This window comes from Petaurus breviceps, unplaced genomic scaffold (assembly GCF_028583685.1).
Source record: "Petaurus breviceps papuanus isolate PSGF00001 unplaced genomic scaffold, PetGlider_PUasm1.0 582, whole genome shotgun sequence".
In the NCBI taxonomy this organism is placed as follows: Eukaryota; Metazoa; Chordata; class Mammalia; order Diprotodontia; family Petauridae; genus Petaurus; species Petaurus breviceps.
Window position 1 is genome coordinate 13,852,290 of NW_027186390.1, and position 16,237 is coordinate 13,868,526.

Consider the following 16,237-nt stretch of genomic DNA (forward strand, 5'->3'; position numbering starts at 1 on the left):
ACTATTACATATAGTTATAATGGAAGAATGGAAAGCACACTGAGTTGGAAGTCAAGAAACCTGTGTTCTAGCCTCCTCTTTGTCAGCAAGTAGTAGTCATATGACCTTAGGCAAGTGACAACCTTTCTGGGCTTCAGTTTTATCAGATCATAGATTCAGATCCACAAAAAACTTTAGGGATCATTTAGATCTGGAAGGAACCTTAGGAATCATTTAGTCCATTGTATAATGGATAGAGTACTGGTTGGGCCTGGAGTCAGAAGACCTGAGTTCAAAAATCCAGTCTCAAACACTTAACAGATGTGTGACCCTAGACAAGCTACTAAACCTACCTCATTTTCCTCATCTGTAAAATGAGAATATTAACACCTACTTCTCAGGGTTATGAGGATCAAATGAGATATTTGTAAACTACTTTGCAAACCTTAAGGTACTATGTAGATGCTAGATTATTATTATCATTATCATTATTATAGATGCAATAGCTGAGATTCAGAAAAAAAGATTAAGTGACTTACCTGAGACCATAGTCATAGTGAAAGGATTTGAATTCAAGTCCTTCTGATCACAAATCCAGTTCATACCATGACTCATCTATAAAGTGAGGGTATAGACTAGAGGCTCTCCAAGAACCTTTTCAAGTTTTATCAGAAAAGGGGAACAGAAGTAGGCATTAATAAAAGGGAAATGATAAAAGGCTCAAGTGCTTACAAGAAACTGGGGAGGGAAACTTCAGCAGCAATCTACCAAACAACGCTTGGTTTAGAATTTATGAAATTATGCAGGGTAAGTGGCAGATCTTAAATGATACCATAATAGTTTTTAACACGGGACTAACAAGATGAAAGGAAGTCTACTGTATAATGGCAAGAACACTGGCTTTGGAGATGAAGTACTTGGGTTCAAATCTCAGTTTACTATTTACTACATGTATGTCCTTTAGACCAGTAATAAACCTTTTTGGTGCCTAGTTTCTGACTTCCAGACTTCAAAGTCATGTTTCTGCTGATTTCCCTCAACACCAGAGGCTTCCTCACTCAGGAGCTCTGCTGCAGTCTTCTCATTCTGGAATATCCCTTGGCAAGGCCCACCCCCTCTCCCAATCTTAAGCTCTAATAGGAGCCTCCATTTGGTGGAAAGGGCCCAGCAAGACTTTATTCATTCCCTTAGCACCCACTCTCAGCTCCCTTTTATATGTAGTCTTACCTCATTAAAACGTAAGCTCCTGGAGGGCAGGAACAATTGGTCTTTTTGTTTTTATTTGTATTGGCAGGGCTTGGCATAATATCTGGCACTTAGTAAATGATTAATAAATGCTTATTTCCCTCTTTCCTAGTTTCCCGGTCTATAAAATGAGGCATAGGAATAGAGATCTCTAAAATTCCTTCCAACTAAGTTTAAGATCCTAGTATTTGACCTTTGGACAAGTCACTTTCTGGGACTGTTTCATCATCTGTAAATGAGGATGCTGGGCTAGATGACATCTAAGGTCCTTAGAGTCCTATGATTCTAATTCTGAATCTAGGTAGCCATAATCATGATGAAGTGAAAGAGAGAAAGCCACTCTCCTACCACAAAGAAGCTGGCAAAGGATTATTCGCACAGCTTTAAATAGGGTTCTATTTCTAACCCTATAGTATTCAGCTTCATGGTGCCTTATTTTTAAATTCTAACATCGCAGCTAATTCCCTGACTCTAGTAATCACTGTGAACTTTACTACATTTCCTAAAAGGCATCATTTGAGTTTCAAAAGAACACAATCTCTGGAGGCCAATCAAAAGGAGACCAGCAGGATGTGTACTAGGCTTTTAACTATTCACCTTATTTCCTTTCTTTCTAGCTCAATTTGCTGATGATCAGTTTTACATTCTTATCATTATGTACCTTTCTAATCAGCTATGCTTAAGTAGTTGCCTTCAGTAAAATGAAACACATAAATGTCTAAAATCCAGGGCAAGCCTGGGTACTGAAAGCCTGAAAATAGAATCAAAGAATTATATAGCCAAAACTATATTAGAATTCAACTAGTCCAGCCCCTACATTTTACAGACAAGGAAAATGGGGCCCATGGACTTGAAGTGTCTTGCCTATGGTATACAGCTAGTTAAATGAAAGGGCAGAGTGCTAGGACTTAATAAGTCTTTTGATTCTCAATCTAGTGGTCTTTCCACTATACCACACGGCTTTCCATGGGTCAGTCTTAAGTCTCGGTATATATTATAATAATAATAATAAACTCATGCTAAGTGCTTTACAATTATTACTTATTTGATCCTCACAACAACCCTAGGAGGTAGGTGCTATCATCATCCCCATTTTACAAAAAAAGGAAACTGAGGCAGGCAGCAGTTAAGTGGCTTGCCTAGAGTCAGTCATACACTTAGTGTCTGAGGATACATTTGAACTCAGGTCTTCTTTACTCCATGCCTGCACCATTATAGTTATCCTTGCTGTATCTATTTTCCTTTAGAAAGCAAAGAAACTTCTTTTATTGAGCATAATGCATCTCTCCAGGCAAAAAGTACAAGAAACCTGTAACTTTTTTATGGAGAAGAAAAAATAACGAGCTCTTTAAAAACAACTGGCAATATTATCTCCATAGCACCTGAGAAGGTACTAAATGACTATACAGACATCAACCAAGTTCAGAAAGATGCATGACAACACACTGATGTCATCTTACAAGAAGTATGATATTACTGTTCCTCCTGACAAGGCCACAAGTCAACTGTCCCAGGATGGGTTTCCAATCTTCAGAACCTTCATGTGAATGCATAACTTTTCATTAAGTTACTTCAGATCTTCCTGAGATTGCTCTCCTGTCTTTAGACTGATCTGTAAAATCCACTTCAAAATTGTTTATAATACATCTTAGAAATTCATTTTTTAAAAACACCATTTTAAAACCTAACCTGCTTGGCAGACACTACTTTCTGGATTCTTTTACCCTTCAGGAGGTCCAGTCTGGGAAATCAGAGGGAAACGTTTCAGGTTTTTGTCTCCTGTAGGCACATCACTGCCCTCTTCCTATGCCAAGTGTCAAAAAAAAAAAAAAAGTATGCTGGCACTAAGGATTCTGAACCTGTCTGCTCCATTCATACCCATGCACACCCAACCACCTGTTCCCTCTTCCGACTAAAACTCTAAAGCACAGGTCTCCTGACCTGTGCAACCTGAACTTTTATGTGCCTAGCAGGTGAAGGAGGCATGTGGCAGGTACCAAACCGTGTGGGCAGGTATGCGTGCACACACACCCAGGGAATCATTCGCAGGACATATCCCTAAAACGCTGTCCCGCACAGAGAAAGGAGACGAGCAGCCCAACGAGGAGACGGTAACAATCATAGTGCAGGTAACACCATTACACACCCACACCTATCTCTGGCCACAGACACCTTTCCGGGACCTCCTGGAAGCTGCACGCCAGCGCAAGGGCAGCCGACCCATCCATGTGCAGCTATCTTCCCCGCGCTTGAGTCGCTCTCTCCCTCCCGCACTCGCTTGCGCTCCCAGCGTTCCCCCGTCCCCTCAAGAGCACTCTCACCTGGCCGGTGATGCCGGTGATGAGAGCCACCTTCCTGGACTTGTCCATCTCGCCATCCCCGTCGCCCCGATCTCTAGGGCAGCTTCCCCGATCCTGTGCCATGTTTCCCGAGGGTTGGAGTGGAGAGCGAGCCCAGGGGCAGAGGGGACAGAAGGAGTGTGCCTGCTAGGGGGTGTGAGCAGCCTGGAGGAGGAGGAGGGGCAGGAGGAGGAAGAGGAGAGGGGGAGGAGGGGGCTCGGGGTGTCCGCGCCGCCACAATTACAGAGCCCGGCCCACCGCCAGACACTGACAGGGGAGGGAGGGGGAAAAGGGGTGTCTAGGGGGGAGGGGACAGAGCGGCGGGCTCTACCGGCCCCTTACGTCATCAGCGTCTTCCCACCGACGTCCATCAAGGCCCCGCCCACTTCCCCCTCCTCGACTCTGTAGAAAGCCTTCAAAGAGCAGAGAGCGGAGGGGGCGGAGCTACGCTACAGCCCTCAGCCGCCACAGCTGTGGGGACGGGGATAAGGAGAAACCTCGCCCCTCCCGCGCCTGGCCCCGCCCCGCCACGGGGGTGCGCATGCGCCTGGGGCTAAAGGGGAACGAGGAAAGGGAAGAGAAAGAGAGGGCTGGTGCGGCGACCGGAGAAAGCATGTGGGACCTAAGGGTGTTGGAAAGGAAACCTCGGCGGGAGACCGGGAAACCGGAAGCACCAACCCCGCTCTGTCACGCCCCCTGGGGGGCAGAGTGAGGCGCAATAGAATGGGTGTCCTAGGCCCAGTTGGAATCCTACCTGTCATTCTTTTGGCACCCATTTTCTAAGACTGCATTTCCTCCTCTGTAAAACAGAAGTGATTTATAATTTAAATGGATAACGTGTGTGTAGCGCAGAGCACTTTGTAGGAAGCCGGGGCACAGAGAGGTTAGGTAACTTGCCCAGGGTTACATAGCTAGTAAAGCCTGAGAGGACTTTCGAACTGAGGTCTTCCTGATGCCAGGGCTAGCACTCAACCCTTGGTGCCACCAAGCTACCTCCTGGATAATGCCTGCTTTCCACGACTCCCGATCTATAGCCTGGTGCATGGATCTGACATCCATGGACATTCCAGGTCCCGTTTCTGCTTACTTCAAGGCTTGTGACCTGGGTGAGTCAAAACCGCGCTGTAGGACTCCTGTGTCCAAGACCCTCCTACCCAGCTCCAGATCCTGGGCCTGGGGTCTTTACAGATTGCAAGGGAGCAGGGAGAAACTGGGGATGACCTTGCTGTAGTTTCTTTTTGAAAAAGATCTCTAAGTTAAAGCCAGGAGTGACAGTGATGGAGGTTCACAAAGAACCCCTGAAAATGTGTTGGTGTTTCTTGGAGTCATCTATTTTTCTTTCCCTATAACTTGAATGTGAAAAGATGTCTGAGTTCCTGAGTATTTGGTGTCTGACTTTTTCATTCTTACCTTTGTTCTTGGTGATTTTAGTTTCACACCTGGAGACCAGGCACTAGGTTTCAAGTGATTTAAGTTCAAAGGATACACATTCAAAAGAATGTAGGTATATGCCAGGGAGGGAAAGATTTGGCGGGTTGAAGAGGCCTAAGGGACCACATAGTTCAATTTCTTCATTTTAAAGCTAAGGGAACTCAAGATTCTAAAAGTTAAGTGGCATTAGTAGGCCAGGACAGATACTGCAAATGGGAAATCTGGGATTGCATTTAGCTCTTCAGACTCCAAATCAAATCTGTTTTTCTTTCTACTATAACATGCTACCACCATTTGAAAATGCTATCGCAATCAACCAGTAAGCTAGCACTGTCAACCACTATGCTATGTGCTAGAGATGCAAAGACAAAAGTGAAACAGTCCTTCTCCATAAGGAGTTTATTTTCTAACAGTAAGACAACAGGCACCAACATGCTGCCCACACATAGATGTAAAATAGACATGAGGTAATTTGGGGTGAGGAGGTGGCTAGGTGGCTCAGTGGATAAAGTGCTGGGCCTGGAGTCAAAAGACCTGAGTTCATATCTGGCCTCAGAAACTAGCAGTATGACCTTAGGCAAGGCACTTAACCTATGTTTGCCTTAATCCACTGAAGGAGGAAACAGCAAACCACTTTAGTATCTTTGCCAAGAAAACCCCAAATGGAGTAAGGAAGAATTGCCATAACTGAAAAGCAAATGAGCAACAACAAATATACCAGACACTGTGCTGAGCCTTTTTTTTTTTTTACAAATATCTCATTTGATCCTCAAAACAACCCTGAAAGATAGGTGCTATTACATATATATATGTATAATATTTATTATTATATATAATTTATATTATAACCCATTTTATGATTGAGAAAACTGAGGCAATCAGGGATTAAGTGACTTGCCCAAGGTTATATAGCTAGTAGTATCTGAGACTGAATTTGTACTCAAGTCTTCTTGACTCTAGGCCCAGCACTGTCTATTCACTGTGCCACCAATGCTCACTGCCTCCCAAAGCTACAAACCTGGATTACTGAAAGAATAGTAGTGCCCTTCATAGAAATTTGGAAGAAGGATGGATTTAAGAGGAAAGAAAATTCTGTTTTGGATATGTTGATTTTATGATGCATAGATAAGACACTCGGATAGAAATGTCCAATAAACAGTTAGGTACCAGGAGCTGAAAAGAGTCTAGGGTTGAATACCTAGATCTGGAAGTCATCTGCAGAGAGATGATAATTAAACCAATACAATCCGATGCAGTCACCAAGTGAAAAAGTTGGAGAGAGAAGAGGGTCCAGTACAGAGACTTCATTTGAAGAACACCAACAGTTAGTGGGTATGATAATGGTAATAGTGATGAAATTTAAAGATCCCCCTGTATTGACTTGGTTTTCAGGTTGTGTTGAAGCTTGTGAATCCCACTTGTGGGATGGACTTGTTGACATGAAAAGAGAGGGCTGAACTGGGAGGAGCTGGTGCCATGGATTTAGAGAGAGGCCCAAGCAGAAAAAACGTCCAAGCAGAGAGAGGCAGAAGAACTTTTGGGAGCAGCATCATGGAGGAAGAGAGAGAGAGGATTGCTGAGGGCCAGTTCAAGCTGTCCAGGACTTTTGAGAGCTGCCAAGGACTGAGGAGGCATGGCTGTGATGCCAGTATTTTGTCTGTCTATTTTGATATCGTTTTGCCAGATTTGTCTGCTGGTAAAGGACAGTGTTGTTGTTACAGAGGTACTGGAACCTTGCTATTGGTTCAGAAGCCCTGAAGAAGGATTTTCTTGTTGTATGTTTACAGAAATCCTGGAAAAGGGTCTTGTTGATGTTTTCAGGGGGTCCTGAGACTGTTCTACAGACAGAGAGTGAATTGATGAGGACACTGACAATGTATCTCATGGCTTTGTTAAGCTTTGTCTCCCCAGGAACAGAGATTGATGAGAACTTGCCTTAGGTCAAGATGAAGAAAAGTCCTCTCTTTGGGTATTAAATGCTGTGATGATATCTCAACCTTGTTGTAACTCAGGAGTAGATGGCCTTTGTGCTCTCCATTGCCCCTTTTGAGAAGGCACTTGGCATTAACTGATGATAATTGTAATTCAGTTGTGATCCAGGGGTGGGAAACTTGACTTTTTTGTGCTCTGTGACAGACCAAATGAATGTATTTTGTTTATGATTGGGAACTAATCTCCATTTGAGAAGAGAGACTTTGTGATTGAATAAATGAATGTATTGCCCAGTGGTGGATACTACTTGGAAATTATTGAATTACACTTGATGAATGCTGTATTTTAATTTTTTCTGTTCTGTGAATGTTTTGCCTTAATTTGTCACTGAATAAAATAGAGAGTGTCTATGCTGGTATTCTGAACCTTGGAAGTTGTCTCTGCTTGGCATTACAATAACGAATAATGATGCATCAAAGGAGGTTCAATCAGACATGCAGAAGAACCAAGGGCTAATGTTATGAAAACTCAGAGAACAGGTAGTACCTGGGTGGTAAGGGTAGTCAAGAGCGTCAAGTGCTACAGAGAGATCAAAAAAGATGAAGTTGGGGTGAGGGGGATGCCATCATAATTGGAAATTAAAATATCATTGGTAATTTTGAAAAGAGCATTTTCAGCTAAAGAATGAGGTAAGAAGCCAGCTTGCAAAGAGTTAAGAGAAATTTTTTTTTCCCCTAGGATTTTGGCTAAGAAAGGGAGAAGAAATATAGAATAATAACTTGAGAGTCTCCTAGGATTTTTTTTTCCCCTAGGATTTTGATTAAGAAAGGGAGAAGAGATATAGAATGATAACTTGAGAGTCTCCCTAGTTCTTGAACTCATGAAGCTGTCTTCCAGACAAGGTCAAACACAAAGCAGAAAAGGAAGCCAAGGGCCAGAGACCAGATTCAGGCCCTTCTAGGCAGCATATATGTGCTTGGTTTTAACATCTGAGCAGCCACTATAGCTACCAGGATGGAAGAGGTGAAGTAGAAATCTTCCTACCATGAAAAGCTCATGTAAAAGGCTTGCATGCTCAGTGGAAGAAAGAAAGAGCTCTAGAAGATAGAGACACTACTTTTAATGCTTACGAAGTAAGAAGCTCTTTCTGATCTGACATCCAAATCTCTTTGCAGCACCTTCCTTTCCTTGCTATCATTATGGGCACTAAGGAAATTCAACAAAATCTCAAAGCATCAAGCCCTTCAGCACTGAACCAGCACACATGGCCCACCACAAGTGGCCCTTGAAGTTCAGGGTGACTCTCTAACTTACTCCCTAAATTATAGCAGTAAAATATGAGGCAAGGTCCTGAACTGAGAGAACCATGAGTAGAGGAGGAGGAAGAGATAATGGGAAGTTTAAGGGGAGAAAAAATGTTGGGATAAACCTTTGTGTTCTAGACACTGGCAAGAAATAGGGAAGATTTCCTTTATTTCAGTGCTATATTATGCTCCAGTAATGCTCTCTACACCCCTCTCCTCAACAAGATTTGTTCCTCTTCTTATTATACTCTAGGAGTTGGGCATTGACCTGTGTGATGCAAGATATTTTATAGAACAAGGGGCCAAAATTCCACCTAGGAATTAGAATCCAGACCTAATATGGAAAGATCTGTCATAAAAATATTTCCATATTTTTAATTTAAAAAATGAATACTTTTGATACCTCCTCTCATGTTATGTGCTAAATGATGCCATATTTAAATGATCCTTTATCCTCAATGAAGAAGCTGTTTGGAAGGAGTAAAGGTCCTAATAGGTATCCCAAATTCTGGAGTAACCAGTCTGTGGCCTTCTCTAAAAGGATTTAGCAGGTGACTATAGCCTCTATCATCCATTGCTATTTATTAAAATGAAAAAAAAATTAAGTTCATAAGAGCTCTTTTACAAAATGCTTTAAGAATTGCAAAATGCTTTCTTCAAAAGGACCCTTTTGGATAGTGAGTGTAAGGATAACCACGGCCATCCCTTCTGGAAAGCATACCTGGAACCAATGAAATGTGTGTCCTGCTTGTCTTTTCTGGTGAATCCCTCAATAAAAGATACATGAGGGGGGACGGAGTCAATATGGCGGAGTAGAAGCAGGACCTCCCTGCCACCCCGGCTTCCGCCTTCCCCAATCCATGTAAAAGGGGACTCTAAACAAACATTGGAGTTGAAGAACTCACAAAATGACACAGAGAAGCTAACCTCCTGCTGAGGACAGCCCATCAGGCGAGCCTAGGCCCCTGTGAGCCAGAGGTTTTAGCCCCAGGGCTGGCTGGAGGGACTTCAGATCACCAGCAGCTATGGCCCTTTCCAGATTCATCAACACATAGATGCAAAGGAGAAAGTGAGAGGTCAGTGCAGTGTGGACTTTGGGACCAGTACTAGGGAGAGCTTGGGCTTTTGCCGCCAGGGTGAGAAGCCCCTGAGATGCCTAACAGCTCCATGTGGCAGCTTCAGCTCCTGGCCTGCAGAGTGTAGGGGGACCAAGTGACCAGTCTGAGGAATAATCACTCTTGCTTTAACCTGCTTGGAACTGGATTGCAGTCTAGGGTGGAGGTCCTAGGGTGTGTGACCAGCTTGCCAGAGAGTGTGGAGGCTTCAGAGAGGGCACCCAACTAATACCTCTGCCAGCTGAGAAAACCGCAGCGTTTGGGATGAAAGCTCCCCTGTCTGGTGGCAGAGTTCTACTGTGGCAAAAAACCCAGGGATCAAGTGACTGAGGGACGAAATGACCAGGCAAAGGAAGCAAAATAAACTGAAGACTCCTACATTAGACTCCTATTTGGGGGACAAAAAGGAGCAAAGCATGGAACAGGAGGAAGACAGTGAAGTCAGAACTCCTGCACCAAAACCAAACCAAACACGAGCTGGTTACAGGCCATAGAGGACCCTAAGAATCAGATAAGAGAAGTGGAGGAAAAATTGGGAAGAGAAATGAGAACAATGCAAGAAAATTATGAAATGAGAGTCAACAGCCTGACTGAGGAAAATCACACCTTAAAAAACAGACTGACTCGATTGGCAAAAGAGGCTCAAAAAGGCAATGAGGAGAGGAATGCCTTAAAAAGCCAAATTTGCCATATGGAAAAAGAATCTCAAAAGCTCAATGAGGAGAATTGTTCCCTCGGATTTAGATTGGAGCAAAGGGAAGCTAGTGATTTTAAGAGAAATCAAGATGATGTTAAACAGATCCAAACAAATGAAAGAATAAAAGGCAATGTGAAATACCTCATGGGAAAAGCCACTGACCTGGAAAATAGATCCAGGAGAGTTAATTTAAAAATTATTGGACTACCCGAAAGCCATGATCAGGGAAAGAACCTAGAAATCATCCTCCAAGAAATTCTCAAGGAAAATTGCCCTGATGTTTTAGAACCAGAAGGCAAAACAGAAGTTGAAAGAATCCACCAATCACCTCCTGAAAAAGATCCCAAAAAGAAAACTCCTAGGAATATTATAGCCAGGTTCCAGAATTCCCAGATCAAGGAGAGAATATTACAAGCAGCCAGGAAGAAACAATTTGAATATTTTAGAAACACAATCAGGATAACACAGGATCTGGCAGCTTCTACACTGAGGGATTGAAGGACATGGAATAGGATATTCCAGAGGGCAGCGGGTCTGGGATTAAAACCAAGAATCACCTAATCCAGCAAAACTGAGTATCATCTTTCAGGCGAAAATATGGTTATTCAGTGGAATAGAGGACTTTCAAACATTCTTAATGAAAAAACCAGAGTTGAATAGAAAATTTGACATCCAGATACAAGAAGCAAGAGAAGCTTGAGAAGGTAAACAAGGAAAAGAAATCATAAGCCACTGATCAAAGTTGAAATGTTAACATTCCTACATGGAAAAATGATAATTGTAAGTGATGAAACTTTTCTCAGTATGAAAATAGTTGAAGGGAATATATATATATATATATATATGTGTGTGTGTGTGTGTGTGTGTGTGTGTGTGTGTGTGTGTGTCTATATTGGAGGGTATATGGGTATATGAATTTATGTGTGAATGTGTGTATATATACTTATAGGTATACATAGGTAGAGGGCACAGGACCAATTTAATAGGAAGGGATGATACTTAAAAGGGGAAATTAAGAGGTGAGAGAGGAATGTAATGAGAGGAGATGGAGAGAGACAGAATGGGGTAAACTATCTCATAAAGAAGAGGGAAGGGTAAAGGATTGCAATGGACAGGAAGAATAGGAAGGCAAAAAAGAATGGGTCAACCTTATTCTCACTGAATTTGGCTTGGGGAGGGAGTGAAATACACACTAAATGGGGTATCACCCTACAGGAGAGTAGGGGGAAGGGGATGAGAGGAAGAATGATGGAAGGGAGGGCAGGCTTGGGGGGAGGGAAGTTGGAAGCACTCACTTTTGACAAGGATGGGATCAAAGTAGAGAAAAGAACAAATGAGAGGTGGGATAGGAGGGAGGGAAACATAGTCAGTCTTTTACAATATATCAACTATGTTAATGTTTTGCACTAGCTACACATGTACAATCTATAATGAACTGCTTATCTTCCCAGTAAGGGTGGGTGACAAGGGAGGAAGGGAATGAATCTCGAATTCAAAGTTTTAAAATCAAATGTTTAAAATTATATATACATATATACTGTTATTAATACTATCTTACCTGTAATTAGGAAAGAAGATATACAGGCACTGGAGCATAGAGATCCACCATGCCCTACTGGAAAAGTCTAAGGGGGTATGGGAGAAGATATGGGAGAGAGCAGATTGGAGGAGGGGATATCCTGTGGGACTGCTATTCTGGGGTGGTGGGTAGGGGAAAAAGGGGGAGAAAATTTGTAACTCAAAATCTGGCAGAAATGAATGATGTAAATCAGAAGTTAATAAAGCATTTGAAAAATGAAAAAAAAAGATACATGAAACTTGAGACTTTTAATTACTTATCCTGTGCCCTGTCTGCCTGCACAACTTCATAATGGAACTGGGGTGCGCTATATTAAAGATGACTGGGTATTGAATAGGAAATGCTGCCCACTCAGTAGATTTAAAAGCTTGTTTTTTCTCTCTTCCCATCCATCAAGCTTGTCAGCACTCTAAACTTTTCTCCGGGCTTCCAATGGATGGGAAGAGGGTAGGGGAGATGGAATTGTGGGGGCTTGGAAGGGCACTACCAGCCCATGCCTCTTACACCTCTGGTAGCAATGTTGAGGGCCTGAATGGGACAATGAGAATATATGCTTGTCTAGGTGAGCCTGAAACTGGACCTCAAGTCTCTCTCTGCCTCTGTTGCTTTGTGTTTCTTTTTCTGAGCACAAATGACTAAACATTAATCCAGAGATGGGTGATTATATAGCCTTGGAGGCAATGAATTCAAGTGAGTGGGAGCTCCTAGAAGGAGCTGAAAGACCATGATTCAAATGAAGATGCCAGTTCTTTCATAGAACTGATGATCTGGAAAATCAAAGACTCAAAAGTCAAGTGATAACTCCTCTCTTCTCCCCTCCTTTTCCCTTCCTCCTCAATTCTCTCTGTCTTCGTCATCTTTATCACCACCCCAGACTCCTCACTTCCTCCAAAGCAATAAAACCTCAGAGTTAACATCATTCAAAATACAAATAGGATCTTCCCTTGCCCACCCTCTACCAGGTCCCCTCCCTCTCTCCCTGCCCCTGCTCCCCACTTAGCTCCAACCTAACAGCATGCTTTATCCTGGCCTGTCTGTGTATTTTGGGGTGCTTGTGCAATCCAGAGATTTGTGCCAGCCCAGCAGGAGGGGCTGGGCCCCCTAGCTCCTGTACCTTTTGTCTTCATCAGATGAGAATTTCTGATTCCAGTCCCACAAGGTCATGTTGAACTGCACACACAGAATTAGGTCCTAATTTTCTGCCCCAGAGGCAGTTTGGTCAGGTTTGCAAAGTACTGTTTCTTTTTCACATGATGTTAAAGGGAGGGTGACGGGCAGCTAAGTAGTACAGTACATAGAGCACAGGGCCTGGAGTCAGGAAGACTTATCTTCCCGAACTCAAATCTGGCTTCAGACACTTACTAGCTGTGTGACCCTGCTCGTCACTTAACCCTGTTTGTCTTAGTTTCCTCATCTGTAAAATGAACTAGAGAAGGAATGGCAAACCACTTCAATATCTTTGCCAAGCCACACAGGGGTCAGGAAGTATCAGATAAAACTGAAATGACTGAACAACAACAAGAACAAAGGAAGGGTAAGTTGGGTAGGCAGAGGAGAATATGTATAGTTACTAGGTTTATTCAGGAGAAAGGAATAGGGTTATTATTTTTATTTTTATCACTTATCACTTTTAATTTAAGAATTAAGAATTGAATGGCATCTATCTGCCGGCCTGCTGCCCCTACAAGGACTTGGTGCTATGCCTTCCTTGGGACTGAAGGGTAGTTGGAAGAGAATCTGACAGGGCCCCATCCAGCTCCTGAGGGAAAGAGCAGGATGAAGTTTCCTGGAAGGCACAGGTCACATTTCCTTGAAGTCAACATTGAACCATATGGCTCTCCATGATGCTACCCTCTATCCACTGATCTTGGGGAAAAGATGCCAGTGGTGTCTTAAACACATTTATTTCCTTATCAAAGAAGCTACATTGCTGAAATCTCAAGGAAGAACTAAACCTTGGCTTGTATGGAACTTCTGAGCATACCACATACATAGTAACCTCAGCCTTCTTCTGGGTTTTGCACCTTTCCCCCTGCCACTTCTTTGTTCTTCTTGGATAGAGAGCGTCACTTCCCATGGAGGGGGAGTGAACAGCAACTCAGTGTGTTCTGGTACTTTAGCCCCTATGTTGGGGCCTCTTCCCCTTCTGTCTTAATGGAGTTGAATCCAACTATGATCTAGGAGGCATTTCCCACCCTGAGCTCTGGGCACAATCCAGAAGCGCTAGACACAGCTTTGGTTTCCTCAGCTGATGATGGTAGCTTGTGGCAGGATCCTTGGCCCTTTCCCTGAACATCAGTGTCTGCTCACATCTACTACATGTGATGCCAGCTTCAATGATGTTTTAATCAGCCTATTCTTTTTTATCTCTTTTACATTGAATTTAATGAAGTTTGTTTTAATTAAGGGAGATTTCAGCATAACTGCATAGGTACTGTTCTCCACTGCCTAATTTTCTTCCTCTTCCCTCAAGGATAGAACAAAGTCAATATTTGTATAGACTTAAAAAAAAAAGGCAACCACATGGTTGCCCAGCAGGAAGTGACATCTGAAACAACTCCGAGAAGATGACCACCACCAGGAGGATGAACCTAGTCATGTTTTGGCTTCCAGAGCACATGGACTTTGAGTAAGCTACTGAGGGGGGGCAGAACTGAGGTGAAGGTGAAATACCAATTTTGCAGTTAAACAGAGCGGGTCATGTTTTAATGTTTATGTATCAGTCTCCTAAGAGACTATATTCAATTATTTATTGGTCATGTCCAACTCCTCATCACCCCATTTGGGGTTTTCTTGGCTCAGATACTGAAGTGGTTTGCCATTTCCTTTTCCAGTTCATTTTACAGATGAGAAACTGAGGCAAACATAGTTAAGTGACTTGGCCAGAGTCACCCAGCTAATAAGTGTCTGAGGTCAGATTTGAACTCTGGTCTTTTTGACAATACGGCCAGTGTTCTATACACTGAACCACCTAGCTTCCCCAAGAGACTATACGGAAGTAGAATGGCAGTTATGGATTACTGTATTGTGTTTTAAGTATTTGCCAGTGCACATTTAAAGTCCTAAACATTTCTTTTGTGGTAAACAAATAGGTACCCTATAATTAATCTACATTGAATAACTTTCTAGGAGGGACCTTTGGGGGACACACTAGACATGAACAAAACCAAAACTTTCGAGAGATTTTTCATGGGGATCTGGCATGTGTATATATTACAAGCCGACGAATGTGAGAAGTGCCTAACTCCCCCTTATGGAGCCAGGTTCCCTCAGGATTGAACCTCAATCCAGAAATAGATCCCCGTAGTGGAAGAGAGTACTCCATCCCTTGTATAGAGCATTGGTCTTTATACAAGCATTAGATCCATTTTACAGATAACGAAACTAAAGCCCACTGAGGCTAAATAGCTTATCTATAGACACACAATTAATATGTAGAGAAGCTCAAACTCAGGTGCCTTCCATAGTGCCATGTATTTTAGAAGACACAAAAAAGTATACTGTGATGAATGAAAGGTCTGAGAGACACAATTTTGGGGTAGTTAACAATCAATTTTATTAATTATGACTAGCAAATAATTAACAAAATGTGGTCAGTGGCTCAACTTGTCTATCTATCCATCTGTTCATCCGTCCATCTATCCACTCATCTATCCATTCATTCTTGACTCACAACATATTGCAAGGACTGGAAATATCAATTTTTATCTATACTTAGTAAAATAAAAATCATAAACAACAATAACAACAAAAAACCAGAGTAGAAGGCAGTCTGAGACTCAGGATTGTCTAGGCAAATACATGGACCACCTGCCACTGTTGTTCTTGGGGGGAAGGCAAAAAATTATCTTCTCTGTTGAAAGTGCAAGGAAGAGAAAGTGTTAGCAAAAAGTTTCAAAGAGAAGGCCTCAAAGAGAGCTGGTTTTTCTTGCTCTTCTTATAGATTATTGATGGTGACTCCATCTCTCAGTTTGTCACCTGTAATGGGAATGTAAATTTTAAAGATCTTCCCTGCCCCTAGGCTAAGTGCACCTGGAGCCTGGGGTGGGAGGCTTGTTTTTCAGTAGATACTTCTTGATTGGCCAGTGCGTCAATAAGGTTGTTACATTCTCTGAGCCAGGAGAAGGCTATATAAGCCCTGATGTGAGACTTTGTTTTGGGGCTCACTTTGAGAAGTGTTCTGTGATTTGATCTGGATTCTGAGAAGCCGTTGTCCAGAGTCCCCCCGGCTTTGAAAAACCCAGATGTTGATTGGGTATGGATGTAATGGTTGGAAAGTTTGGAAAGCTGTCTACTTGATCTGTTTCTGTCTTGATAATTCTGTCTGTATATTCTGAAGTTCGGGGTGCTGACCTCTTTACCCTGAACTAGGTAAACGATACATGTTTGACTGATTAAAGTAAGCTTGTTAACCCATTTTGAGTTGCTTTCCTTTATCAAAGCAGATCCAAGAACCTGTGTGAGCAGCCACCCTGGGGACGCTGGGGTGCTTGCTGCTACATCACCTTTGGTACAACCCCAAAGGCTACTGTCTCCCTTCTGAGATTACCTTCCATTTTCACTGTATTTCTCTTCTATGTAAAGTTATCTGAAGGTTGTGTCCTCCATTAAAATGT

At 42.7% G+C, this 16,237-nt stretch overlaps 1 protein-coding gene and 1 long non-coding RNA gene across 5 annotated transcripts in view; one reads left to right on the plus strand and one right to left on the minus strand.

The window, feature by feature from the left end:
* The window catches only part of GMDS (GDP-mannose 4,6-dehydratase), a 799,941-nt gene extending 796,157 nt beyond the window's left edge, over window positions 1-3,784 (minus strand). For all 4 annotated transcript variants that reach the window (XM_069103602.1, XM_069103600.1, XM_069103601.1 and 1 more), the window contains exon 1: window positions 3,546-3,784. In XM_069103602.1, coding sequence (XP_068959703.1) covers window positions 3,546-3,647 — 102 coding nt within the window. In that variant the 5' untranslated portion in view covers window positions 3,648-3,784. The remainder of the gene's footprint in view (window positions 1-3,545) is intronic.
* Window positions 3,785-4,016: 232 nt separating this feature from the next.
* LOC138173557 (uncharacterized) lies at window positions 4,017-7,351 on the plus strand. The gene is made up of 2 exons (XR_011171431.1): window positions 4,017-4,669; window positions 6,387-7,351. It is a non-coding gene; the product is annotated as an uncharacterized lncRNA (long non-coding RNA).
* The last annotated feature ends 8,886 nt before the right edge of the window (window positions 7,352-16,237 follow it).